This window comes from Ctenopharyngodon idella, chromosome 6, assembly GCF_019924925.1.
Source record: "Ctenopharyngodon idella isolate HZGC_01 chromosome 6, HZGC01, whole genome shotgun sequence".
Classification (NCBI taxonomy): Eukaryota; Metazoa; Chordata; class Actinopteri; order Cypriniformes; family Xenocyprididae; genus Ctenopharyngodon; species Ctenopharyngodon idella.
The window spans coordinates 34,148,933-34,175,801 of NC_067225.1; the positions used below are offsets into that span (position 1 = coordinate 34,148,933).

The window sequence follows — 26,869 nt, forward strand, 5'->3', positions numbered from 1 at the left end:
TCACGCGTGACCTTTCCAACATGATTACGTAATGCGTGGAGCATCACAGAGCAGTGCAAGATGAGCATTTGTGGTTAAAAAGTATATAAAATGTAATTTTTTTTAGAAAATGTCCGATGGTTTCTCTAGATAAGACCCTTATTCCTCATCTGGGATCGTGTAGAGCTCTTTGAAGCTGCACTGAAACTGACATTTGGACCTTCAACCCGTTGAACCCCAGTGAAGTCCACTATATGGAGAAAAATCCTGGATGACATGGGGGTGAGTAAATTATCAGGACATTTTCATTCTGAAGTGAACCAATCCTTTATATGAAATGGATATGAATGAGGATATGAAATGTGGATATGAGGATATGAAATGCAGCCCTATACAAAACTAGAAAAGTAATTTGCGATAGTCCAATAATCTGTAATCAGCAAGAATCTATTATCTAGCTTCACTTGAGAACTTCTGAACCTCAGTGAGCTTCCGTCGGATTTTCAAACATGACATCACTTCCCTCAGTTCCCAGCACTGACTCTGAGGGGGAGTTTGAGGCGACTGATATTTGTGGTGTGTGAACTGATCTGCCAATGGACTTCCCTTGTATAAGACAGAGAGAGAGAGAGAGAGAAACCGCATGCTGCCTGTTAACAACACAGAAAGGCTTTTAGAAAACATTACAAAGACCGCGTCACACTGAAGAATGATGAAGCGTTCGTCTGTCTCTCTGTGGCTCAGAGGAAGTTCACTGCGGATGGACGACAGGTTAATGCTCACTGCAGGACACAACACCAACTGACTGGAGAAAACAGTGTGTGTGTGTGTGTGTGTGTGTGAATGTGTAGGGTTACTGATAATCCTCATATGCTTATAAAACAGGATGCTAAATGACCCTTAAAGGGCACCTGTAACGCTCCTTTCACAAGATGTAAGATAAGTCTCTGGTGTCTCCAGAATGTGTCTGTGAAGTTTCAGCTCAAAATACCCCACAGATCATTTATTATAGCTTGTCAAATTTGCCCCTATTTGGGTGTGAGCAAAAACACGCCGTTTTTGTGTGTGTCTCTTTAAATGCAAATGAGCTGCTGCTCCCGCCCCCTTTCCAGAAGAGGGCGGAGCTTTAACAGCTCACGCTTCGGTCGCTCAACAACAACAAAGCTGGAGAATCTCACGCAGCCAAAATGACGAAAGTGTTCAGCCTTACATTGTTCAAACCGGAGTCGACACTGATGGAGAGACTCAGGAAGAAGTTACAACTTTTAGACGTTTCTGAACGGTTAGTGGATAAATTTATGTAGTTGCTGTGGAGTTGATTCAACTCATCCACTAGCATGTGCCGTCATGTTAATCTTTTGTGTTGAATTGACCCTCGTTTGTGAAGCAGTCCGGCGTAAAATGACGGCATGACAACAACACACTACTACAACAACTCTTCCTCTTCTCTAAAGCAGCCCAACATGGCCCCGCCTCCTTTGTTGTGTGTTCTCGGGGGCGAGGTTTATGTAAATTTTAGGGTTAGTGATGTCACCAACCCGGGAAGAAGCTCGTTGTAGTCCCTACCAGCCGCTTAAAAAGCGATTTCTGTAAAAGAAAATGTCTCTCTTTGCATTGAACTTTGAGTGTCGTAACTTTGCAGATGTTGTTTATGATCAAACAGCAACATTACACACTAACTAAAGTTAAAAGTCAAATCATAATCAACCACCCCTTTAATGCAAGTCTTCTGAATAATGCTTCTATTATGCATTTCTTCTCATTTCATATTGTTTTCTTTACAAATTACACTATAAGCATAACAATTTGAGTTGTACTGACAAATGAGTATCGTTCTACAATGGCTCTGTATTTTGTCTCTTTTGCTGTAAAATGGCCGATGACACTCATTTACTTGCATCTGATTAGTTAATCATCATGTTTTTTTGTTTTTATTTATGAAAATCCTAAAACATTCGGTTTATTTCCAGGTTTAAATGAGGTTTTGAATCTCAGGTTTTCAGTGCATATGTTTGTGATTCTTGAACGCCTCTTAAAATGTCTCAGTGATGCGGTTTCACTGTCTCCATGTGACTGCGAGAGTAAACGTTATTGTCTCTGCGAGAAATAAGGAGCTGAAATGCAACGTGCAGAAAACAGGAAACCACATGCGCTTTACCATCACCAAAGTCCAACAGACTCACAGCGGCTCCAGAAACACGTCGATCTAACCAGAAAATACTCAGAAATCTCTTTTTCCATCATCATTGGATGAGTGCAGATGATGCTGACGTGACTCACAGTTCACACATATGCTTACAAACAGACGTCTGGCCTTCACAAACACTTCATAGTCTGACACACACACACACAGAGAGAGAGAGAGAGAGAGAGACAAAAACAGACGCACACATTGTGGCAAAAACAAGTGATTTCCTACAGAGAGGCTCAGATCTGCTGTAAGCTCCATCTGTGCCAAGAGTGAAGGTCACAGATATCAGCCTGACCTTAAATGAAGAAAACAAGACATGAACCGTCTCAACACACACTCTTACAGTGTGTGAACGCTACATGCATGTTAAATAACATCAAATGCTCAACTAGATGTCACACGACATCATGCACACCTCATCAACTTTAGCATCAACGGCGTATTCAAAAGAACAGCGTGAACATTCTGCTAAACATCTCCTTTAGTGTTCCACAGAAGACAATCCTACAGGTTTTAAATGATGATGACAGAATCTTTATTCTGTTTTAATCTTTAACTTGTTTTGAAAGCGGAATATTCCGTTCTTGCTGTCGATTTGTGGCATTGAGCTCCACTTTTGCCCTTCACTCTTTCTGCCCTGTTGCTGTGTTTCTCTTCTGATACTACTGTCAGATTCCACCAATAGAATTCTAGTTCCATTCTTTCGGGGCCGTTGATTGGTCAGTCGTGGAAGATGATGTTGCTTGATGTGATGCAAAGATTGGGACATTTGTACACTCACTTTCACCGGCTTCATAATTAGAGGGTTTGCTTTGGTGCTCGTCTTCAATGAAGTGATCTCAAATCAGGTGGACATTTAGCCTACACACACACACACACACACACACACACACACACACACATCTACAGAATATTGTGTCGTTCGGTCGCTGTACAGTGAGTCGTTATCATCCATTTGACTGGTGAAGCAATTGATTAACCTCATTTACAGGCACAAAGTGTACGACTGCATTGTGTGTGTGTGTGTGTAAACTCTGCTGTTGTTCACTGTGCAGTGTGTACTTTGAGCAGTGTGTGTGTTCTCTCTATACTGGAGTTGATCAGGTAATATGGACTGAGGTATGAGGTTTTGGTGCTGTAACGTGTCGTTTACCTTTTCATGTTTCCCAGCAACCACAAATACACAACCACACACACCGTCTAATAATATCAGGCATCAGATGGCGGTAAACTTATGGTTAAACATCTGAACTGCTAAATAAACACGTCACAATTGGTCATGACCCAGAAACTAGAGATTTAGAAAATTCTTCAACTTCACTAATCATCATTACGCAATTTCAAAAAGGCTTCAAAACTTCTAGAATTATGTTTTATCAAAAGTTTGGAGTCAGTGATATTTTTTAAAGAAAGTAATACCTTTATTCAGCAAGGATGCATTTAATTTATCAAAAGTGACAGTAAAGACATTTATAATGTTATAAAAATGCTGTTCTTTTTAACTTTCTATTCATTAAAGAATCCTGAAAAAGAAAATGTATCACGGTTTCCACAAAAAACTATTTCTTGAGCATCAAATCATCATATCAGAATGATTTCTGAAGGATCATGTGACACTGAAGACTGGAGTAATGATGCTGAAAATTCAGCTTTGATCACAGGAATAAATTACACTTTACTATATATTCACATAGAAAACAGCTGATTTACATTGGAATAATATTTCACTGTTTTTACTGAATCAAATAAATGCAGCTTTGGTGAGCAGAAGAGACTCTTTCAACAACATTAAGAACATCTTACTTGTAAATGTAGTTCATCTGTAGTTTTTGACACGACACTGACATTGATTAACACTCTGACGCAGCTCTTTATAGATATCAGACATCATAACCATCACATACAACAACTCAGAGAGTCACAGGCATCATTCATGCAGAATGAAGGGTGATAACATGCAAATACATCACGTCAACCATGCCAATACAGCTGGTGGAAAAGCGATGGTATTTGCATGGGAAAGATCAAAAGCCCTTCTCACTTCACACTAAAGTGCTCATGTAACAGCGTTTAATGAGTCACATTTAACCCTGGATTAAAGCCACTGATTAAACCTGGGTTAAAGCCACTGGTTAACCCAACATGTTCTCCAACCAATACGCCTATATAGGTCATTTGTCACTTCCCTGAAATACGACCCATAGGAGCGTTTGCTAAAGTTGCGCCCCTCTCGACAACAGGACACTTTCATTTTAATGCATTGTTCCCTTTTATCTGCGTCATATTTTGGGTTTTGCGTAGCTCAATTGGCAGAGCATTGCAATATATAACAATATGCAATCATGTGATCATGTGATCGTGGGTTCGATCCCAGGGAACGCATGTGCTCATAAAGTCTGTATGCACTATAAATCACTAAAGGTAGGTTTAGGTTTAGGTTTAGGTTTAGGGGTGGGGTGGGTGTAGTCGTTAATAAAAAAAAAAGAGTTTTGCTAAATGTAAATAGGACAAATGGTGTAAAAAGTCCATACATTGCATTTAAATGAACACGCATTTTAATTGGTAACGACAGTCATACGTCACATGACACTGTCATTATTTTTACACCAGCTAGAGGGCGCATGACTTTAAAAGGGGTCGTTTTTTGGGGGGGACAGTCTGGGTTAACCCTAGGTTAAAGCTACTGGTTAACCCTGGGTTAAAGCTACTGGTTAACCCTGGGTTAAAGCCACTGGTTAACCCTGGGTTAAAACTACTGGTTAACCCTGGGTTAAAGCTACTGGTTAACCCTGGGTTAAAGGCAATGGTTAACCCTGTGTTAAAGCCTCTGGTTAAACCTGGGTTAAAGCCACTGGTTAACCCTGGGTTAAAGCCACTGGTTAACCCTGGGTTAAAGCCACTGGTTAACCCTGGGTTAAAGCAAATGGTTAACCCTGGGTTAAAGCCACTGGTTAAACCTGTGTTAAAAGCACTGGTTAAACCTGTGTTAAAACCACTGGTTAAACCTGGGTTAAAGCCACTGGTTAAACCTGGGTTAAAGCCACTGGTTAAACCTGTGTTAAAACCACTGTTTAACCCTGAGTTAAAGCCACTGGTTAACCCTGGGTTAAAGCCACTGTATAACCCTGAGTTAAAGCCACTGGTTAACCCTGGGTTAAAGCCACTAGTTAAACCTGTGTTAAAACCACTGTTTAACCCTGAGTTAAAGCTACTGGTTAACCCTGGGTTAAAGCCACTGTTTAACCCTGAGTTAAACCCACTGGTTAACCCTAAGTTAAAGCTACTAGTTAACGCTGGGTTAAAGCCACTGGTTAAACCTGTGTTAAAACCACTGGTTAAACCTGGGTTAAAGCTGCTGGTTAAACCTGGGTTAAAGCCACTGTTTAACCCTGAGTTAAAGCCACTGGTTAACCCTAAGTTAAAGCTATTAGTTAACCCTGGGTTAAAGCCACTGGTTAAACCTGGGTTAAAGCTGCTGGTTAAACCTGGGTTAGAGCCACTGGTTAAACAACAAATAGTCAGTGATAAATCTATTGTAATGGATGATATTGCGGTGTGTTCGTATAAAACACACTGACATCAAGCTTTAGCTGATAAGCTGCTCTCTGCTGGAGACTGAGGCTTTATCAGACACCATGTGTGTTTATTTGGCTTTGGCTTCAGGTTAAATCTGCCTGCAGGAATGAGCTCCTTTTGTATGGAAGCTTGTTTCCACCATGGAATTAAAAAAAAAAGAAGGTAAAGCGACTTTTTATCTCACAGTTCTGACTTTGTTTCTCGCAATTCCAAGTTTGTATCTTGAAATTCTGAATTTTTTTCCTCATAATTGTGAGATATAAACTGGCAGTTGTCAGAAATGTGAGATAAAAAGTTGCAGTGACCTTTTTTGTTTTTTATTCCATGGCAGAAACAAGCGTCCATATTTTACTAAATAAAATATGTTAAAATTTGTAATTGAATATAATAAAAATCTCGGTTACACTTTATTTTAAGGTGTCTGTGTTACACTGTAATTATACATTTAAGTACTGTGTAATAATAATGAACTACATGTACTTACTATAGTGTTAGGGTGAGGATTAGGGTTTGGTTTAGGGTTAACTGCATGTAATTATGCATAATTTATAGTTATCACTACAGTAACTACATGAAAAATGTGTAACAATGACACTAAAATAAAGTGTTACCAAAATCTCTTACTCTCTAAACACACGCCTATGATACGTGCATGTGTGTATGTGTGTGTGTGTGCGTGTGTGTGTATGTATGTATGTGTGTGTGTGTTCCAGCAGGGAAGAGCCCATGGCTGTGAGATTTTTCCATTACGGTCTTTTGAACACAAGCGCTCACACGGTCTCATCTCTGTTCTGATCGACTGACAGCGAGAGACAGATGCGTCCAGCACTGAACGCTACTCAGCTTCAGCGGTTCTACACAGGGTTCTAGACTCAATTTTTATGCCAAAGAGGTTCTATATAAGAATAAATGTCTTAAATGATTGAATAATACTTATTTTTAGTTATAAAAACACAGAAAAGTAAAAAAAACGAAAAAAGAAATAAACTGATCAGTCATTCAAATATCACTGTGATGAGAATTCATGTGTTTTTGTAGGTAAAATGTGATTCTTACTTATGTTTGCATAGGCACTGAAACGTCCCATTTTAACAGCATCTAAAACTGAAATTATTTATGTATCTGAAACTTTACAGACATTCTGAATTCATAGATTATGTTGCATTTTATGATAAATAATACTGTTTTCAATCGCATTTATTGACTCAAAACATTTCATTCTGTTCAGTGTGTAAACTCCTTTCACAGAATTACATAATGCTAAACCTTTGTTTAACCTTTGCTTCAAGTAATATTTTCCCATGGAACACAAAAGGCATTTTATCAGTACAAACAAAGACTATAAAATACACCAAAACCACAACAGTGCGCTCTAATGTTTACATTTCAGACGCTGTCAATATTTCAGCACCTGTCCAAACGTACTAATACCTACATATAAACAATGAGACCAGCCTGAAAATACATGTGCATTAATCTAACTTAGTAAAATACGGTTTTATCATAGTTTATCTCACGCAATCATTTCTGCCATGACTTCATGAGCATGTCGAGTTTCAGCTATGAGTAATTAAAGTCAAAGTAGGTCAGCAATTGAGCTGAAGTTTTAAGTTTAGTAGGTTTAAATGTTTTACAGCGTTTCCTCTTCCTGTTTATACAGGAACTACAGACACAAGAACTTCTTTGAGAAACACAGAAGATCTTGAGCACTAAAATCCCAGACAATGATGTCAAAATATTGATAAAACAGATCAGATCAGCACGTTCTAGTGTCACGAAACCAACCGGATGGACCGATGCAGAAAACAGCAGGCGTTCAGCAGATCTGATGAAGCCACAGTCAATCTGAAACCAACGCTGCAGAAAATAATCTTCTCCATTCATGGGATTTTCAGAAAGAAATGCATTTATGCAGCAGAATTATGACGGAATGACTTTACAGCAAAGAGCTTTTGCTTTGTTCTGCAGTCGTGCAAAAGATTGTTACGCAACTGTACATTTAATGTGGCGCTCGGCTGTTCTTATATAAATGAAAAAATCTCATAAATCACAAATATCTGAATCGTCCAGGAAATCTCCATTTCATGCTTTCTCAATAATCTGTGCTCAAATTTGCAAATTAAAAGTCATCGATGAACTCAAAGGATCTGAGCTTTATACTGGACACATTTCACTTCAGAAAGTCTCACAGCACTAAATGCTGTGTGTGAGTCTGTAGATTATAAGGTCACGTGGGCCGGTTCTGGTTCTGGCCCGTGGCGGTTCAGATATTTCACTCTGAATCTCAATCCAGAGTTTCTCTCAGCGGCTCAACTGTGTTTCTCTCAGATTGGAAGTGACAGACAGAGTCTCGCTTATACAAGCTGATAGTATGAGCCTAATATATATACATATATAATATATAATCAGTATATATATAATATAATATTAATATTATAACATATATTCAGTGTTTCCAAATGCAATCTTTTAAGAATCAACCACTGAAAAACCAACATTGAAAAGGTTAAACCTTGGATAGTTTGTTTAAAACACTAGATAACATCAGAATAAAAGCACACTGTTATGAATCTGAATTACTGTAAATACTGTAGATCTGTAATGTTGTGAATTACTGAACAATAAAGATCAATAAGACACTGTTTATACTTAAATAACACGCACACTATATAATAACATTTCTAGACACTGCAAAATGTCTCATCAGTATTTAGTACAGGGTGATTAAATAATTAAGAGTAAAATGTTTTGTTTTTTCTTTATATAGGACATGCAAATGGATGTTTTGGTCTATTTAATCAGTTTTATAAGTGTTTTACATATAATATTCTTGTTTGGTCGGTTAAAGAGTTTCTCTCTAATATAGTTTGTGAGCTGTAATAGTCTGATCGTGGCTTACCGGTAACTGCAGGTGCATCCGCGCGCTTTATTCCAGGTGTCACTGAACCGGACGGCGCTCGAGCTCGAACTCTCACGAGCGGCCTCGGAGGGGAGGGGCGGGGCTTTGTGGGCTCTGACACGTGACCGAGAAGAGCCAACCAGAGCGAAGCTCCGTAAGCCAGCATTATTTGCATCTTGTATGATTTTTTATTTGTTTCCTGTACTATTTTTATTGTGTGATGCTTTGGTAATGCTGTGCATAAAACATCACGACAATTAGGCTGAAAATTGTTTGCATTGTCCTATTTTTATTTTTTTTTTAAAAGAAGAAATAATGTATATTTCATACATTATGGTTTAAAAAACTGTATGTATAAAATTTTAACATAGCTGTATGTATAAATGTTCGTCCCGAAAGTATGATTGACATTGAAAATGTGTATATTTTATTGAACCTAATTATATTATATTTATTATTATATTATATTGAACCTAACCCAGGAAAGACAAGAAAAACACAAAGAAATGTTGTGAGGAAAAACCATGAAGAAATATTTCAGATTTGTATCTTAGATTTTCTTGGAACATTCACAATTTCTTGCGCTAATAATAAAACAGAAGTTTTCAAAATAGAAATTATTCAAAATAGAAGTTTTTTTTTTTTTTTTTTTACTAATCCTCTCTTTTTTTTTTTTTTTTTTTTTTGGACCAGTGTAGATATAAATATAAATAGAATGATCAGAATTGTAAATAATATTGTTTTAAATGTAAATATTGCTTTTAAAATTAATAATCGTGCATTGATTTGAATATTTGACAGCGGCGTCGACCAATTACATCGAGGCGTGCAGCTTTTTAACCAATGAGCTTAACGCTTTCATGACGGGACGTTTACGCCGGCACTGCTGCATTATGGATATTGTAGTCTTCCGCCAGGCAGTTCCGATGGGCGAACGACAATTAAAAACTACAATTTCCTCTGACGCGGGCACGTGGTTTGACGCGCGGTTGCATCAGCGTAAATAGTTGATTCACAGACCGGTTCTGATCACTTTTCTGGGTAAAAGCGCCGTTGTCTGTCTGGCCTGTCAAAGTAGATTCATTCAACAGCGTCCTAAAGTGACAGAGGGTCAAATGAAACTGTACATTAGCGAGGGGAACCCGCACTGTATTAAAGTACTAGCGGTGCTGGAGCTCACTGGAGTGAAATGTGAGATAGAAGTGATCAGCCACGAGGGTGAGTGACATTATTATCAGTTTCTGTGAGGAACTTTCTGTTGTTGTTACAGTAAAGACAGTGCTCAGGGTCTGTAATGACAGGCTGACTGAAAATATCATGTTTTTACACTACCATGATGGCTATAAATATAGTAAACAAAAAGTATGTTTTAGTACTAATAATATACCATGGTAATGTCTCAGTACTATAGTTTAATCAATGTACTCTTGTATCACCATGGTACCATTCCAGTACATTTTCTCAGTGTGTTTTTACATGTTTCTGTGTGTTTGTGTCCCTCCAGAGAAAGTGGTCCCCCACCTCACTCATCCCGTGTCCCCCGTCCTGCTCTTACCCAGCGGTCAGCATCTCTTCAGCCCCAACAGCATCTGCCAGTGAGTGCTGGACATCACATTACACACGCCGAACCTACATTTACATTTGCATTCATTCATTTAGTAGATGCTTTAAACAAAGCCTGGCCTTCCTGCTGGATTCTTCAATATTCTAACAGAGAAAGAAGGTTTTTAGGTGATAATAAATTGTGTTGTACCATCTCAAGTTGCAAAGTATTTATTACAACAAATTTAAGGCTCATATTCCTGCAAATATAATAAATTATGTTCATTATTGTTGTATTGAACTTATATACAGTAGTTGTATTAAACTTATTTCAGTTTCTTGCCAGGGCAACATTTCTAATTATCGTTTACTTTAAGTTTTTCAGCTAATATTTATATATTTTTTATTTTATTAATATAATATTTATAATATTTTGTTTTACTTAAGCTTTATTTCAGTTGAAACTAGTTTAGTTTTAGTTAACGACAATAACCCTGCTATAAACAAAATATACAATAACAAACACGTGAGGAGAAACATAAAGATCAAAGCTTTCAATGAAACAAATATAAACAAATCCACAGAGCTGGCTGGTCCAGTTTGGAGATGAAGCAGATAAACAGCTTGGTTATCACGAGATTTTATAAACTTGTATAAATGTTATACAGTACATGAAACTAAATAGAACAGAACTAAATCTGTTGGAAGAGACAGTCATACCCATAACGCCCCTTTCACAAGATGTAATATAAGTCTCTGGTGTCTCCAGAATGTGTCTGAAGTTTCAGCTCAAAATACCCCCCAGATCATTTATTATAGCTTGTCAAATTTGCCCCTATTTGGGTGTGAGCAAAAACACACCGTTTTTGTGTGTGTCCCTTTAAATGCAAATGAGCTGCTGCTCCCGCCCCCTTTCCAGAAGAGGGCGGAGCTTTAACAGCTCAACAACAACAAAGCTGGAGAATCTCACGCAGCCAAAATGAGGATTGTCAGTAACGGTGTTCAGCCTTACATTGTTCAAACCGGAGTCGACACTGATGGAGAGACTCAGGAAGAAGTGACAACTTTTAGACGTTTCTGAATGGTTAGTGGATAAATTTATGTAGTTGCTGTGGAGTTGATTCAACTCATCCACTAGCATGTGCCGTCATGTTAATCTTTTGTGTTGAATTGACCCTTGTTTGTGAAGCAGTCCGGCGTAAAATGACGGCATGACAACAACACTCTATTACAACAACTCTTCCTCTTCTCTAAAGCAGCCCAACATGGCCCCGCCCCCTTTGTTGTGTGTTCTCGGGGGCGGGGTTTATGTAAATTTTAGGGTTAGTGATGTCACCAACCCAGGAAGAAGCTCGTTGTAGTCCCTACCAGCCGTTTGTTTAGTCCTTAAAGTGTTAGTTCACCCAAAAATGAAAATAATGTCATTTATTACTCTCCCTCATGTCGTTCCACACCCGTAAGACCTTCATTCATCTTCAGAACACAAATTAAGATATTTTTGATGAAATCCGATGGCTCAGTGAGGCCTGCATAGCCAGCAATGACATTTCCTCTCTCAAGATCCATTAATGTACTAAAAACATATTTAAATCAGTTCATGTGAGTACAGTGGCTCAATATTAATATTATAAAGTGACGAGAATATTTTTGGTGCGCCAAAAAAAACACAATAACGACTTATTTAGTGATGGCCGATTTCAAAACACTGCTTCATGAAGCTTCGGAGCGTTATGAATCTTTTGTGTCGAATCATGATTCGGATCGCGCGTCAAACCACCAAACTGCTGAAATCACGTGACTTTGGCGCTCCGAACCGCTGATTCGACACGTTGATTCATAACGCTCCGAAGCTTCATGAAGCAGTGTTTTGAAATCGGCCATCACTATATAAGTTGTTATTTTGTTTTTTTTGGCGCACCAAAAATATTCTCGTGGCTTTATAATATTAATATTGAACCACTGTACTCACATGAACTGATTTAAATATGTTTTTAGTACATTAATGGATCTTGAGAGAGGAAATGTCATTGCTGGCTATGCAGGCCTCACTGAGCCATCGGATTTCAACAAAAATATCTTAATTTGTGTTCTGAAGATGAATGAAGGTCTTACGGGTGTGGAACGACATGAGTGTGAGTAATTAATGACAGAATTTTCATTTTTGGGTGAACTAACCCTTTAAAAAGCGATTTCTGTAACAGAAAATATCTCTCTTTGCATTGAACTTTGAGTGTCGTAACTTTGCAGATGTTGTTTATGATCAAACAGCAACATTACACACTAACTAAAGTTAAAAATGTCAAATCATAATCAAGGACCCTTTTAAATGTGCAGATTGTCTGACAAACAGTGTTCTCTCAGTGTTCCTGAAGGATAGTGAATGTTTTGATTTTTATAGTGTGGTACATTATTTATTAAAAAGGGAGTTATTATACCAACATGTTTTGAATGAATTGAATCTGACTGAATGTTTGTGTCTCCACAGATACCTGTATGACATCAGCGGTCAGCCGGCGACTGACGCCACTAACCAGTGGCTGGAATGGGAGGCGACAAACTTACAGGTGACAATCTGCAGTCAAAGATTAAAGGAATAGTTCGCCTAAAAATGTAGATTCTGTCATCATGTCTTTCCAAACCTGTAAGACTTTCGTTCATCTTCTAAACACAAGCAAAGATATTTTTAATGAAATCTGAGACATTTCTTTCCCTCCATTGAAAGTCTGTTCAACCAAAACTCAGATATTCTTATCTGTAAATGTTAAAAAGTCTCACAAGTATTTCCATTTTGCATATTCTGACAACAAGCGTCTTGTTGAACTTCACTGAACGAGTGCCGCGTCAAACAGACGGAGCACAATAATTCACATTTTGCAAAAAAAAATAGTTTTTTGTTAGATATTAAGTGTAGTTTTAAAAAAAATACATTAATGTAATATAATTACTGTGTTCAGACGAGTGAATGTGTGTGTTCCTCATACCTCGTACAAGTTAACATTCTGTGTGTTTGTTTTTGTTTATCATCATTTTTAATTTAGTCTTTTTAATTTCTGCTTTAAAATAGTAAGCAATCAATCAGTAGTTTTTAGGTTTAGAATGTAATGTTTGTATTTTAACCCTTTTTCGCTTATAATGTACAACAAAGCCTACATAAATACATCCACTATATTTGTTTTCATTGGCTTTATATTGAGGACAGCTTTTGGCAGGATGTGGAGTTACTTTGTTTAAAATAATGGATAAATTAATGTAAATTAATTTTTAAATTTATCATCTGATTAATCATTGTAGCCCTATAAAAAAATACCATTAAACTGATATAAGATCAATGGAAGTCTATGCAGTGTCCTGACTAATATAGTGATGTGTGTTTGTATTTGTGTGTTCAGCCTGCAGTGCTACAGTCTCTCCACATGGTGGCGCTGCAGGGGAAGCGTGTCGAGGCGGCCGCTGTGATGAAGGATCTTCTGAACTGGCTGGAACAGAGTCTGAGCAAGAGAAACACAGCGTTCCTCACTGCAGTGAGTCCAGTTCACACACACACACACACACACACACACACACACTGACTGACAGCTTCAGTGATTATAAAATTTTACATTAAAATTGGATCATATTTAGAGGTTTGAAGTGCTGGATAAAGTGTGAAGCTCTTTAAAAAGTCCTTGAATTTCACTCACAAAAGTTTGCATGAACCCTGAAATGAATAATGTAAAAACATTCGGCTGATTCTGTGATCATGATTACAGTTCGTGTTACTCACTGGAGAACCTTATATAACTTCATTCATGGTTTCCAGCATATAAATACCTTTTTTAAAATAGTTATAAACTGGATTGTGAAGATATTCAGTATTAATGAGAAAAATTAAAGCTGATATTCCTGCACTGTTAATTAATCAATTGTTTACTTTACAAAATCATGATAACAGTTGTGCAAAGCAATAAAATATATATATATTTAATATTATTATTAATCTGCAGTCAACATCACTTGTTGTCTGTTATTTTCTCATGTATTTTCTCTGACTGGTTAGTTGTTGCTCTGAACTCTCTCTCTTTTTTTCCTTTTTTTTTTACTTCTGTCCGTCTGTCAAACGTTTTCACTATAAAGTAATTAGTCAAATAAAGTAAATAAAGTAAAGTCCTTCAAGGCTGTTTGTCAGTAGCAGTTTTGAGACACAAGATGGCAACGATTAGCTATTCCTACTAGTGTTTGTATGTAAAGAGAGAGACCTCAGAGTGACATACAGCTGAGAGGAAATGATCTGACAGATTCAGGAGTCTTTCTGATCGATTCTTTAGAAGAATCAGTTCATGGGAGTCATTAGTTCTTGAATCGGACTGAACACAATAAAACTTAAAATTACATTTTGAATAAGCTTTTATTTTTATGTGGCCATTTTTTATTTTCATTTTAGTTTGTTTTAGTCATTTTGATTGTGTTTTTGTTCATTTTATTGATTATTTCAGTTTTAGTATTAGTAATTTTAGTACTTTCACTTAAACGTATTTAAATCAGTTAGTTGCAAATGCAACATTTCTAATTTTTATTTAAGTTTAAAATTTTCATCTCATATTTTATTGGTGAAACTTTACAATAAAGTTAACATTAATTAATGCATCAACTAACAATGAGTTATACATTTGTTACAGTATTTATTCATCTTTATTAATGTTAGTTAATAGGAGCAAAACTGTTCATCATTAAATAATATTAACAGACACAACTTTTGATTTTAATAACGTATTAGTAAATGTTGACATTAATATTAATTAAGATTAATAAATGTTGTAGAATTATTTTTTTTGTGTTCCATTTCCTTGTTGTAAAGCTTTTCCATAATTTCAGTACTTTAGCTTAAACATATTTTAATTCAGTTAATTCCCAAGGAAACATTTCTAATTTTTCATAAGTTAAAGTTTTTCATCTAATATTGATTTGTAATAGTTTTAGTCGAGAATGAAAGCACTGATAATAAGACGTCCGCTGCTGATGTGTGTTTCAGGAGGAGATGTCAGTAGCAGATGTTGTCCTGTGGGCGGCGCTCTACCCTCTGTTATCTGACGCGGGTGTTGAAGCAGGTAAGCGGTCGATCGTGTGTGTGTGTGTGTGTGTGTTCTCCGTGTCTGACGCTGCTGTTCTCTGCAGGCGAGCTGCTGCGCGGATGGTTCCAGCGTGTCGGTGTCCTCTCAGCCTGTCAGACGGCCGCTCAGACGGTCCTGCGGGGAAAAGGTGCCGAAGCCCTGAAGACGTTCCTGCAGAAACACACAGCCGCGCACACACAGCGCCGGGACAGTCCCACCAACACCGCCGACGTACGCATCAATCACTCACACACTCATACGGATTTAAATGAGCATCTGCTTTTACATTTACACTAGTCATTTTAGTCATTTTATGTGCTTTTGTCAATTTTAATAGTTTTTTATTTTATTATATTTAGCTTTATTTTAATCCAGTTTTAGTATTATTAATTGTAGTACTATAACTTAAACATTTTAATTATGTTATTTGCCAAAGCAACATTTCTCATTTTCAGTTTTAATTACATTTTTTAGTTTTTTAGTTAAGTTTTTATCTAATATTTTATTTTATTTCTTCTTTACTTTAATTAATATTAATATTTTGAATTAGCTTTTTTTTTAATATATATTTTAATTTTAATTTGTTTTGGTCATTTTATGAGCTTTTGTCATTTTTAATAGTTTTTTATTTTATTATATTTAGTTTTATTTTAATTTATTTAATATAACTTAAACATTTTAGTTAAGTTAGTTGCCAAACATTTCTCATTTTCAGTTTAGTTTTTCATCTAATATTTTATTTCAGCTTTGCTTCAGTTAATGTTAATATTTTTAATTGCCATTTACTTTTGTTTTTAATTTTAGTTTGTTATATGCTTATATGCTTTTTTTAATATTTATAGTTTTAATATTACTAATTGTAGTACTTTAACTTAAACATATTTCAATATTCAGTTCACTTAAATTTTCTAATTTGCAGCTTTATTTTAGTTTATCTAATAATTTTTTTATTTCAGCTTTACTTTGTTTTTTTGTTTTTTAATTAGCTATTATTTTTATATTTTCTGTTTTCATTTTAGTCATTTTTAATGTTCTTTTGTCATTTTTACTTTTTGTTTTATCATTTCTATATAGCTTTAATTTATCTTTATTTCAGTTTTAGTAATTTTATTACTTATTTTCAGCAAAGACAACATTTATAGTTTGTTTACATTGAAGTTTTTCTTCTAATATTTATTTTTATATATATATTTATATATTATGTATTATATATTTTTTTTATTTCAGTTATTAATGTAAGTTTTAGTAAACACATCCTTCTCATATTTCTCAAGGAAATATAAGAAATTATATTTTGCATAATGAAAAATACTATAATCGGTATAATTAAGCAGCTCATCCTCAATTTAAGCCCCTTTTAATCGAAATTTATTGAATCTCACAAAACTTGCATGTGCAGGTCACCAACATCTAAAGAAATAAATGCATTATGATTAAAGTTTAATTGTCATGCAAATGATCCTAAAATAGGCTTGATTTATTCATGCAAAATATTTTTTTCTTATTTAGGCCTATTTAATCCTTTTTGGTGTGAAATATGACTGGAACATGTTCTCGACAGATTCATAATGTCTTGATTATAAGAACATTTCGGGAGTTAAAGTTAAAAATGACACATTTATTTATAATCAAAATAATGTCATCATGAACCTTAAATATGCTTAATATTCTTTATGCAAAATGTAATTTATACTTTATATGACAGACATTTTTGTTTGTATTTTATTTACAAATATATTTATGAACAGATTGTTGTTTTATTTGCTCTCGATTTGTTCTGTTTTTCGTGAGATGTGGACCTCGTGAGACTCACTCGTCTCACACACTTCAGTGAGTGTAATGTGTGTTTTGTCAGGCTGAAGACGGCGAGCGTGTGATGAGCGTGGAGGAGATGGAAGGAGCGGCTCAGGTCTGGTCTGAAGGACTCAAAGCTTCTCCTGCTGTCACTGAGAGGAAACACCCAATGTATGTTCATAATCACTGCATATAAAACACTCACGTCAGTCCGTCTTCCATCAGTGATGTCATGGTGTGTGTTTCTCAGTCTCCCTCAGGAAGGAAAGAGAAACGTGCTGATCACGAGCGCTCTGCCGTACGTCAACAACGTGCCGCACCTGGGGAACATCATCGGCTGTGTGCTCAGCGCTGACGTGTTCGCCAGGTAACGTCACTTTCTGCTTGAATGTTCACTATTTTCCTCATATTCTCCATTGTTCAGCTCCTCTCTTCCCAGTCTGTCAGTAACGCTCTGTTTAGTTCCTGTCTCTATGAAGCCCCTCCTTCTGAAAAGCACAATGTGCTCTGATTGGTCGGCTGGAGCAGTGTGTTGTGATTGGTGTTTGGGAAATGCCCCGCCCCTTACCATAACCGCCAGTTTCAACACACTACTAACTAACTCAACCAGGCCCCGCCCCTTTATTCTGCGTATGAATTAGGTGGGAATTATTATTACCGTCACATATGAGCGTCTGTCTGTGTTTCTTTGCAGATATGGGCGTTTACGAGGCTGGAATCTCTTGTACGTCTGCGGTACGGATGAGTACGGAACAGCCACGGAGAACAAAGCTCGAGAGGAAGGCCTGACGCCGCAAGAAATCTGCGATAAATACCACACCGTCCATGCCGCCATCTACCAGTGGTTCCAGATCGACTTTGATTTCTTCGGCCGCACGACCACTGAACGCCAAACTGAGTAAGAACAGTTCGCTTAATGAAGCCCTTTAGTTTTGAACAGACGAGTTTTAAGTGGTTATTTATGCTTACGTACGTTTAGTTTATTATGTATATTTAATTTTTTTTTTCTTTTTTGTCTTTTTATCAATTTTAAATTTAAACATTTATCATTTTACATTTTTATAAACTTTGAATTGAATTGAGTTTTATTTTATTTACAAATGTCATGTGCATGAATTTAAGTTTGTCAACCAAAGATTGTGATGCCATAAAACAATGAATTAAATTACTTTAATCCATTCTTAAAATATAATGTTATTTTATCATCTTTTTTATCAATTTTAAATTAAAAAAATTAACATTTTAAATGTTTATAAATTTTGAATTTATTTGAATTGGCAATATATCAATATCACCACAGCAGAAACATTTTATTTTATTTTATTTTCAAATGTCATATGCATGAACTAATTGCTGTTGTTTTTATTTTTTTCACTATATAAAATTATTTAGTCAAAGTATTTGATAACATAAAACAAATTACTTTGGATTGGATCTTTTTTTATTAAATTAAATTTTGAATTGGCAATATGTCAATATCACCACTGCAGAAACTTTATTTTATTTTTATTTATTTATTTACAAATACATGCATGAACTGATTGCCGTTGTTTTTATTTTGTTCATTATTTAAAAGGATTCACTTGTGATGTCATAAAACATTAGATAAAATTACTCTGGATCATAAATTATACTTTCAAAATACTTTAACACTCATAAGCGAAGTCTGTGACGCTGAATGTTTGTTCGCAGGCAGGTTGTGTAGTTGTTGGAGGTCTAATCGAGCTCTGCCACCGTATTAGTCGGGCTAAAGGTGTTTTTAACTAAATCATGTCTGCTCCTCCTCAGAATCGCTCAGGATATTTTCTGGCGTCTGCACGAGAGGGGCTTTCTGCTGGAGGACACGGTCGAGCAGCTGCGCTGTGAAAGCTGCCAGCGTTTCCTGGCCGACCGCTTTGTGGAGGGCGTGTGCCCTCACTGCCATTATCCAGAAGCCCGCGGGGACCAGTGTGACAAATGTGGCCGTCTCATCAATGCTGTGGAGCTCAGGGTACGGTTCAAGACCGCTCGTTCCTCTACATCCTTTAAGGAACACGTTCAGCTGTCTTAATGTCACTTTTGATCAATTTAATGATGAATAAAAGTATTAATTTCTCACAGAGTAGCGCATGTTTATTATGTGGCGTATATTTGATTATCATATCGTCTCTCCTGTAGAATCCTCAGTGTAAGGTGTGCAAGGAAACACCGGTGATCCGCTCCTCTAAACACTTGTTTCTGAACCTGCCGAAGGTAAAGTAACACCTGTGTCATGTGAGATGTGTTGATCTCTTCATCTTCAGCTCAGTCTGAGTGTGTGTTTGTGATAGCTGGAGGACGAGTTGGAGCAGTGGCTGGAGAAGTCGATAGGCTCCGGCGACTGGACGACAAACGCACGGCACATCGCGCGCTCGTGGCTCCGTGACGGCCTGAAGCCGCGCTGCATCACGCGTGACCTTGCAGTGGGGGACGCCCGTGCCGCACCAGGATTTCAAGGAGAAGGTATGAACGCACAATCAGATGTTATTTCACTAATATTGTCCATTAATCTGAATGTATCCGTCTGTCCATGAAGGTGTTCTACGTGTGGTTCGACGCTCCTATTGGCTACCTGTCCATCACAGCAAACTACACCGACCAATGGGAGAAGTGGTGGAAGAACCCTCAGCAGGTGCTGATCAATCACACTTCTCAGTTTGTGTTATTTAATGAGTTGCAAAAACTGTTCACGTCTTGTCAGTTTAATGAATTCTCTGAATTCTCCCACTGATTGACGAAACGCTGCTGTCTGTAACAGGTTTGATTCAGCGTGTGATTGTCATGTGTGTCCTGTAGGTGGAGCTGTATAACTTCATGGCAAAAGACAACGTTCCGTTCCACAGTGTCGTTTTCCCTTGTTCACTTCTTGGAGCTCAAGACAACTACACACTGGTCAATAATCTCATTGCCACCGGTGAGATGTTGTTTTAAATTCAGATTATTAAAATAACATCAAACAATACAGCTGATTGCAGTCTAATATTATCAAATATGCATATTCCACTTCACATTGACCCTTTAAAATGCATGTTTGGATTTTTAATATTTTTGAAAGAGTCTCTTCTGCTCATCAAAGCTGCGTTTATTTGATCAGAAATACAGTAAAATAGTGAAATATTATTACAATGTAAAATATCTGTTTTCTATTTGAATATATAGTAAAATGTAATTTATTCCTGTGATCAAAGCTGAATTTTCAGTGTCACATGATCCTGCAGAAATCATTCTAATATGATGATTTGCTGCTCAAGAAACATTTATGATTAATATTCAATAACGCCTAGAATCTGACAATACTGATGGTCAGATTGATTTTGTAGCGTGTGATTGGCTGATTTCATTCATGAATGTTTTCCAGAATACTTGAATTATGAGGACACTAAGTTCTCCAAGAGTCGTGGTGTGGGTGTGTTCGGTGACATGGCCAAAGACACCGGCATCCCGTCCGACGTCTGGCGCTTCTACCTCCTGTATCTGCGGCCTGAAGCTCAGGATTCAGCGTTCTCCTGGGCCGACATGGCTCTCAAGAACAACTCTGAGCTCCTCAACAATCTGGGCAACTTCATTAACAGGTTTGTGTTGGTGGATTGTGAGTTATAATTATTATTAATGCATTATTAACGCTTTATTATTGTAAAGCATTACCGTTTTCTTTAACGATGCTGATAATGTTTCCACAGGGCAGGGATGTTTGTGAGTAAGTTCTTCGACGGCTGTGTTCCTGAGATGATCCTGAATGAAGATGATAAGCGGCTCATCGCTCAGGTCTGCTGGGAGCTCAAGCAGTACATCCATCTGCTGGATAAAGTCAGGTCAGGAGTTACCCACAATTCCTCATGGACGTGTGTGGATGGCGTGAAATGCAGAGATTCACAGATTTGGATTGTGCAGGAGCCTGTAGAGCTGCACGATAAATCGTTAAAAGATGGCGATCTTGATTTAAACACCCATGTGATCTTATTCCTGAAGACAGCGATTTGTCTTTGACTATTAAAGCTTTGACAAGTACGATCACAGCGAACATTCAGATCTGCGTTCTGAGCCAGAGAGAGCCAATGTCATGTATAGATATGAAACGCTGATTCATCCTGTAATGAATCAAGTGAAGTGTTTATGAGCGAGTCATTGAATCATACATTCAAGAGATTCATTCAAAAACACTGATTCATCCAGTAATGAATCAAGTGAAGTCTTTATGAGTGAGTCATTGAATCATTCATTCAAGAGATTAATTTGAAAATGCTGATTCATCCAGTAATGAATCAAGTGAAGTCTTTATGAGCGAGTCATTGAATCATACATTCAAGAGATTCATTTAAAAACACTGATTCATCCAGTAATGAAACATGTGAAGTCTTTATGAGCGAGTCATTGAATCATTCATTCAAGAACACTGATTCATCTAGTAATGAAACAAGTGAAGTCTTTATGAGTGAGTCATTGAATCATTCATTCAAGAGATTCATTCAAAAACGCTGATTCATCCAGTAATGAATCAAGTGAAGTCTTTATGACTGAGTCATTGAATCATTCATTCAAGAGATTAGTTAAAGAATGCTGATTCATCCAGTAATTGATCAAACAAAGTCTTTTAATGAGTCACTGAATCATTCATTCGAGATTTGTTCAAAAACGCTGATTAATCCAGTAATGAAACAAGTGAAGTCTTTATGAGAGAGTCATTCAGTCATTCATTCAAGAGATTCATTCCAGTAATGAAACAAGCCTTTTGGCTTGTTCGAGATGCGTCGGCACTACGCAGACCAATCGGTGTATGACATCAAAGTACCGTGAGAACGATTGGAGAGCAAACGACTTTTGAATCGCTCTCGCGGTACTTTGATGTCATACACTGATTGGTCTGTGTAGCGCCGATGCATCTCGAACAAGCCTTTTATGAGTGAGTCATTGAATCATCCATTCAAGAGATTCGTTCAAAAACACTGATTAATCCAGTAATGAAACAAGTGAAGTCTTTATGAGCGAGTCATTGAATCATTCATTCATTCAAACCAATCTTTTTCTTAAAGATTCAAATTAATGAAATATTTGTTAAATAGACTGCAGTAATTAACATTTTGTCAGAACCTCTAGTAAATTTATTTTGTTTAGGTTTCTATTCAGAATCACTGGAGAATCGTGATCTCTATTTTAAACCATAAAGGTGATTCTCAGTTTACCCAGAATCCTGCAGCCTGTAACTGAATTTGTCTGGTTTTGCTCTGTTCTATATTTCAGCAGCTTGTAATTCCTCAATAAATCACAGTTACCTGGAAATATCAGGCAATTTGTGATTTCCAAACTCACAGAAAATAATTGTATAAAATGATCAAATGATTCCTAAAAAATCATTATGCAATTATCACAACAACAGCTAGAAAAGTCTTGGAAATGAATTGTGAAACAAAAGCAGGTAGCCCTGATTATGAAATTACTGGACGAAGAAGCGTTTATTTCTTACAGTAATCTTCTGCAAGCATGCGTTTGTCTCGTAATATTGCACATGTGAACAGATGTAAGTGCATTAAACTCTCATCATGTGGCTTATAATGTGTTTGTTCCAGGATCCGTGACGCTCTGAAGTGCATCCTGAACATCTCTCGTCATGGGAATCAGTACATCCAGGTTAATGAACCCTGGAAGAAGATAAAAGGGGGAGACGGCGACAGGCAAGTCATCACATGATCACGTCTGCCGCATTAGTGTGTTTGCTGAAGTACGGCAACACACTGCAGAAATACACATGAGAAATTATTTATTATTACTAATTCATAACTTTCTAAAATGATCAGTTAATGCATTAACTAATGGACGATATTGTAAAGTGTCACCATTATTTCTAAAATGTACAGAGATAATAGTTTGGAAAAAAGAAAAGTTTTCAAGTATCATTTCCTGAGAACACAAATGAATTCTCACTCTGGACACATTAATTGGTTCTGCTGGAGGTTGATTGTGTTTAATGAAGGCGTGACGTTTGCGTGTTTCGCTGCAGGCAGCGCGCCGGTACCGTGACGGGCGTGTCAGTGAACGTGGCGTGTCTCCTGTCTGCCGTGCTGGAGCCGTACATGCCCACCGTCAGTCACACCATCCGTGCCCAGCTGCAGGCTCCGCCCACCTGCGCCAGCGCCATGCTGCAGGGGGCGGGAACCTTCATCTGCACACTGCCAGCCGGGCACCGCATCGGCACGGTAACGCCTGACTTCTCCTGATATTATGTGTGACCGTGTGACTGTAGGAAGAGCACAGCATTATTACAGACCATATGCAAAATCTCAACTTAATTATTTTTTTTATATTTTTTACTTTTGTTGTTGACCTCTCCTACAGGTCAGTCCTTTGTTCCAAAAGTTGGAGAATGAACAGATTGAGGCTCTGAAGAAAAAATTTGGAGGACAACAGGTTTGTCAAAGACGTTCATCCATTATTGATCAGAGTTCTCAGGCAGAAACGGGAACTGGGATTTCCAGGCCAGACGTATTTATGAAAATTAACAATATACTGAAAATTTTTAAATGAAATTTTTAAAAAATTATATAAAATAATATTAAAAATAAAACATATATATGAAAAAAAAATTATATAAAATGATATTAAAAATAAAAAAATATATATGAATAAAATAATTATATAAAATGTTAAAAATAAAAAAAATATATATATGAAGAAATTATTATATAAAATGTCAATGTAAAAATTTTCTCCCGCTCTCTATCCATTTATTTTTAATTTAATTTTTATATAATTATCTTTTTATAATTAAAATAATATATTTATGAAAAAATAATTATATAAAATATTTCAATATAAAAAATTCTAATATCTCAGTTGTTCTCCTACTCTCTATCCATCTATTTTTTTTTTTTTTAAATATGTATTTTTTTGTATTTTTTTATTGTAATTATTTATATAATTATTTTATAATTTATTTATTATAAAAAAACAATTATTTTATCAGCTATAAATTGCTCTGTGAGTCTGACCTCTATAAAATAATTCCTAAAAATGCTCGTGCATAACTGGAAAAGTTGTGGAAACTCATTTTCTGAGAATTATTTTGGAAACTGCATTGATTAACCGCTCCTATAAATATGCAACAATCTTTTTTAAAATTCAGTGAAATCTGTTTAAATTATTCTTTTTAAAATACAATAAAATCTATGAATTACCCACGTTTCATTTTCTGCATTGCTGCTCTGGTACAACCACATATTTTATTCATACAATCAATTCAAATATATATATATATATGTATGTGATATTTGTGAGTGTACGACTGGAACAGTTGTGGAAATTCATCGGGCAGAAGGTGTAAGAACCCTGATTAATTAAAATCGCTCAATTATACCGGCTCTGATGAAGATCAGCTTGATGTTTTGCTGTTTCTCATATTCTCTCTCTTGAAAGAAAGAATGACGTTTACATCTTCGGTTGTCTGTCTGTCTGATTCTCGGCCTCTTTCAGCCAGAAGAGGAGAGTCTGGAAGCGAAGGTAGACGAGTGTGTGACCGCTCTCTGTTCTCACGGCTTTGTGTCTGTTTTCACTAAAACTGACTGTGAAATCGATTCAGTGATGATGTCTGTATTCAGAGAACGGCAGCTCTGGATCAAAGCCTGCTGCTGTCAGTCACGCCGCGCCGTTTCTATCAACCCAGAATACAATCTGCCCCCGGCCGCCCGTCTTAAAGACAACAAACCTCATTTTACATTCTTCTTAACGTTTGTTTAAGAGCGATGATTTCACAGACCTCTTCAGTGCCTGCGTGTGCTAACAGATATTTCTGCATGCGTGTTTGTGTGGCTGCTCTTATGAATTACCAGATTATTTTATCTTTATAATAATTATTAAAAATCTTTTTAATTAAAACAAATATAAAGAAACAAATGCAAGTAATTTTTTGTGGCCTTGTAATTTTTGCTTTTTTTTATTTTTTTATTCTGAAACATGCACATAATACACTCTTTGATGAAATATGATTTTTCTGTTTCTAGACCCAGAGTTCCAGCGCCGCAGCAGTCGAGACCAAACCCAGCGTCAGTGCTGCGCAGGACGCCTCGCTGAACGTCAGCGCAGATCCAGAGAGAGCCAAACAGCTGACGGCTTTAGTGGCAGAACAAGTAAGAACACACACACACACACACACACACACACACATTTGTTTCACTATATTAGTGAGGGCATTGCATAGACTTCCACTGATTTTATATCAGGTTAATGATATTTTCTAGGGTCTAACCCAAGCACTACCCCTAAACCAACCCGTCACAGAAACATGTGATTTTAAAAAACACTAGATTTTAAAACAAACGTGTTTTGGCCGATTTATAAGCTTTTTTAACTCGTGATCACCAGTAAAATGTCTTCACTAAGTCGGTTGTCATAATATTTCACTATATAAGTGAAAAGAGACATTTGGTGATCATAAGTATAGCTAAACCTGTACACACACACACACACACACACACTCACGTGCAATACTGGTCAAAAGTGATGTCTGGAGAGGATATTTGAAGGGCGATTAAACCATCAAAATATGAAGAAAATACTTTATTTTTTATATATATTTTAAATATAAGGGAAGAACAAAACACTAAACTTAGTAAAGGTGTTTATCTGACAAAATTATTTGGCACAAAAAGGTAAACTACCGCTACAGGTTTTATTTTACTGTGCCAAAAAATGCATTGAAAAACCCAAAAGCTGACATGAAAAAGCAAACATTGACTACAATATAATCAGTTATTAATATTTGGTTGGTTCTCTTGATTTTGCATGTTCATAATTTGTTTCTATGACAGCCTGAACAAAAATTATGTCAGGTTTCATTGCGCTATTATCGCAAATAAAACAGTCGACTCCAAACACAACTACGCAATTTGATTACAAAATCTTTACAACAATTTTAATGATATTTTAATAAAAAGTGAAGATGTCAATTTTCCAGACCGGACCGTGTGACTGTTGAAGCATTTTTTTATCTTTTCAATATCATCTAATAGGAAGGTTCAAGAACGCCGCCCTTTTCTTCCAAAAAACGCATTGTGGCGCTTTAGTAGCTGCATTTATTGTCTATTGTTTTTATCTTTTATTATGTTAGAATTTTTTAAAAAGGAAAATGAATAAAGGTGAAATTTTAGAAATTTATATGTAATATATCTAAATATATTTTATTTCCGTTTTTAACAGGAAATTTTTTTTTTTTCTCATTTAATTTCATTTTTTCGCCTCATTTTATGAAAGTCTTTAACTGAAGGTGTGATCGTTATTTTTGAAGGTGTGATAATTATTCATATGGGTTAGTAGTGCTGATATATGATTCATTGTGTGTGTTTGTGTTTCAGGGCGATAAAGTACGAGCTCTGAAAGCTCAGAAAGCCGAGAAGTCAGTCATCGTGGAGGAAGTCGCCAAATTAATTGAGCTGAAAAAACAACTCTGTCTTGCGGAGGGCAAGAACCCAGAGCCGGCCGCTCCGAAAGGGAAGAAGAAATAAGAGGAGAAAACGTGAACATGAGAAAGAAAACTTTATATTTTAGAATATTTTCTGGGAACTGCATTGGACACTGCACTGTTTAACCACTCCTATAATAATCCAACCATTCCAGATTTCACAATGCAGTGAAATCTGTTAAATGATGTATTTCCTGTTTAATTTTTCTGCTTTGTTACTCTGGTACAACCATGTATTTTATTCACACACTCAATAAACACCAAGACAAAAATCACAAAGACTCGGTTTAGTTCATTTTAAAAAACTTTAATAACAAAATGTGTGTAATACAAGT

At 36.4% G+C, this 26,869-nt stretch overlaps 2 protein-coding genes across 3 annotated transcripts in view; one reads left to right on the forward strand and one right to left on the reverse strand.

The window, feature by feature from the left end:
• arhgap9 (Rho GTPase activating protein 9) overlaps positions 1–8,765 on the reverse strand; it is a 35,747-nt gene extending 26,982 nt beyond the window's left edge. For both annotated transcript variants that reach the window (XM_051897734.1, XM_051897732.1), the window contains exon 1: positions 8,646–8,765. The gene's annotated coding sequence lies outside the window, so the exon portion shown is untranslated. The remainder of the gene's footprint in view (positions 1–8,645) is intronic.
• Positions 8,766–9,602: 837 nt separating this feature from the next.
• Positions 9,603–26,813, forward strand: mars1 (methionyl-tRNA synthetase 1). The gene is given in 23 exon segments (XM_051897735.1): positions 9,603–9,863; positions 10,150–10,240; positions 12,673–12,751; positions 13,577–13,708; positions 15,196–15,271; positions 15,339–15,505; positions 17,130–17,239; positions 17,319–17,435; positions 17,763–17,966; positions 18,857–19,058; positions 19,226–19,300; positions 19,378–19,503; positions 19,505–19,549; positions 19,623–19,718; positions 19,883–20,000; positions 20,445–20,658; positions 20,767–20,898; positions 22,651–22,759; positions 23,086–23,277; positions 23,417–23,488; positions 24,551–24,577; positions 25,078–25,203; positions 26,428–26,813. Coding segments are annotated over 23 exon segments (2,763 nt in total). The 5' UTR covers positions 9,603–9,760; the 3' UTR covers positions 26,578–26,813.
• Positions 26,814–26,869: the final 56 nt, after the last annotated feature.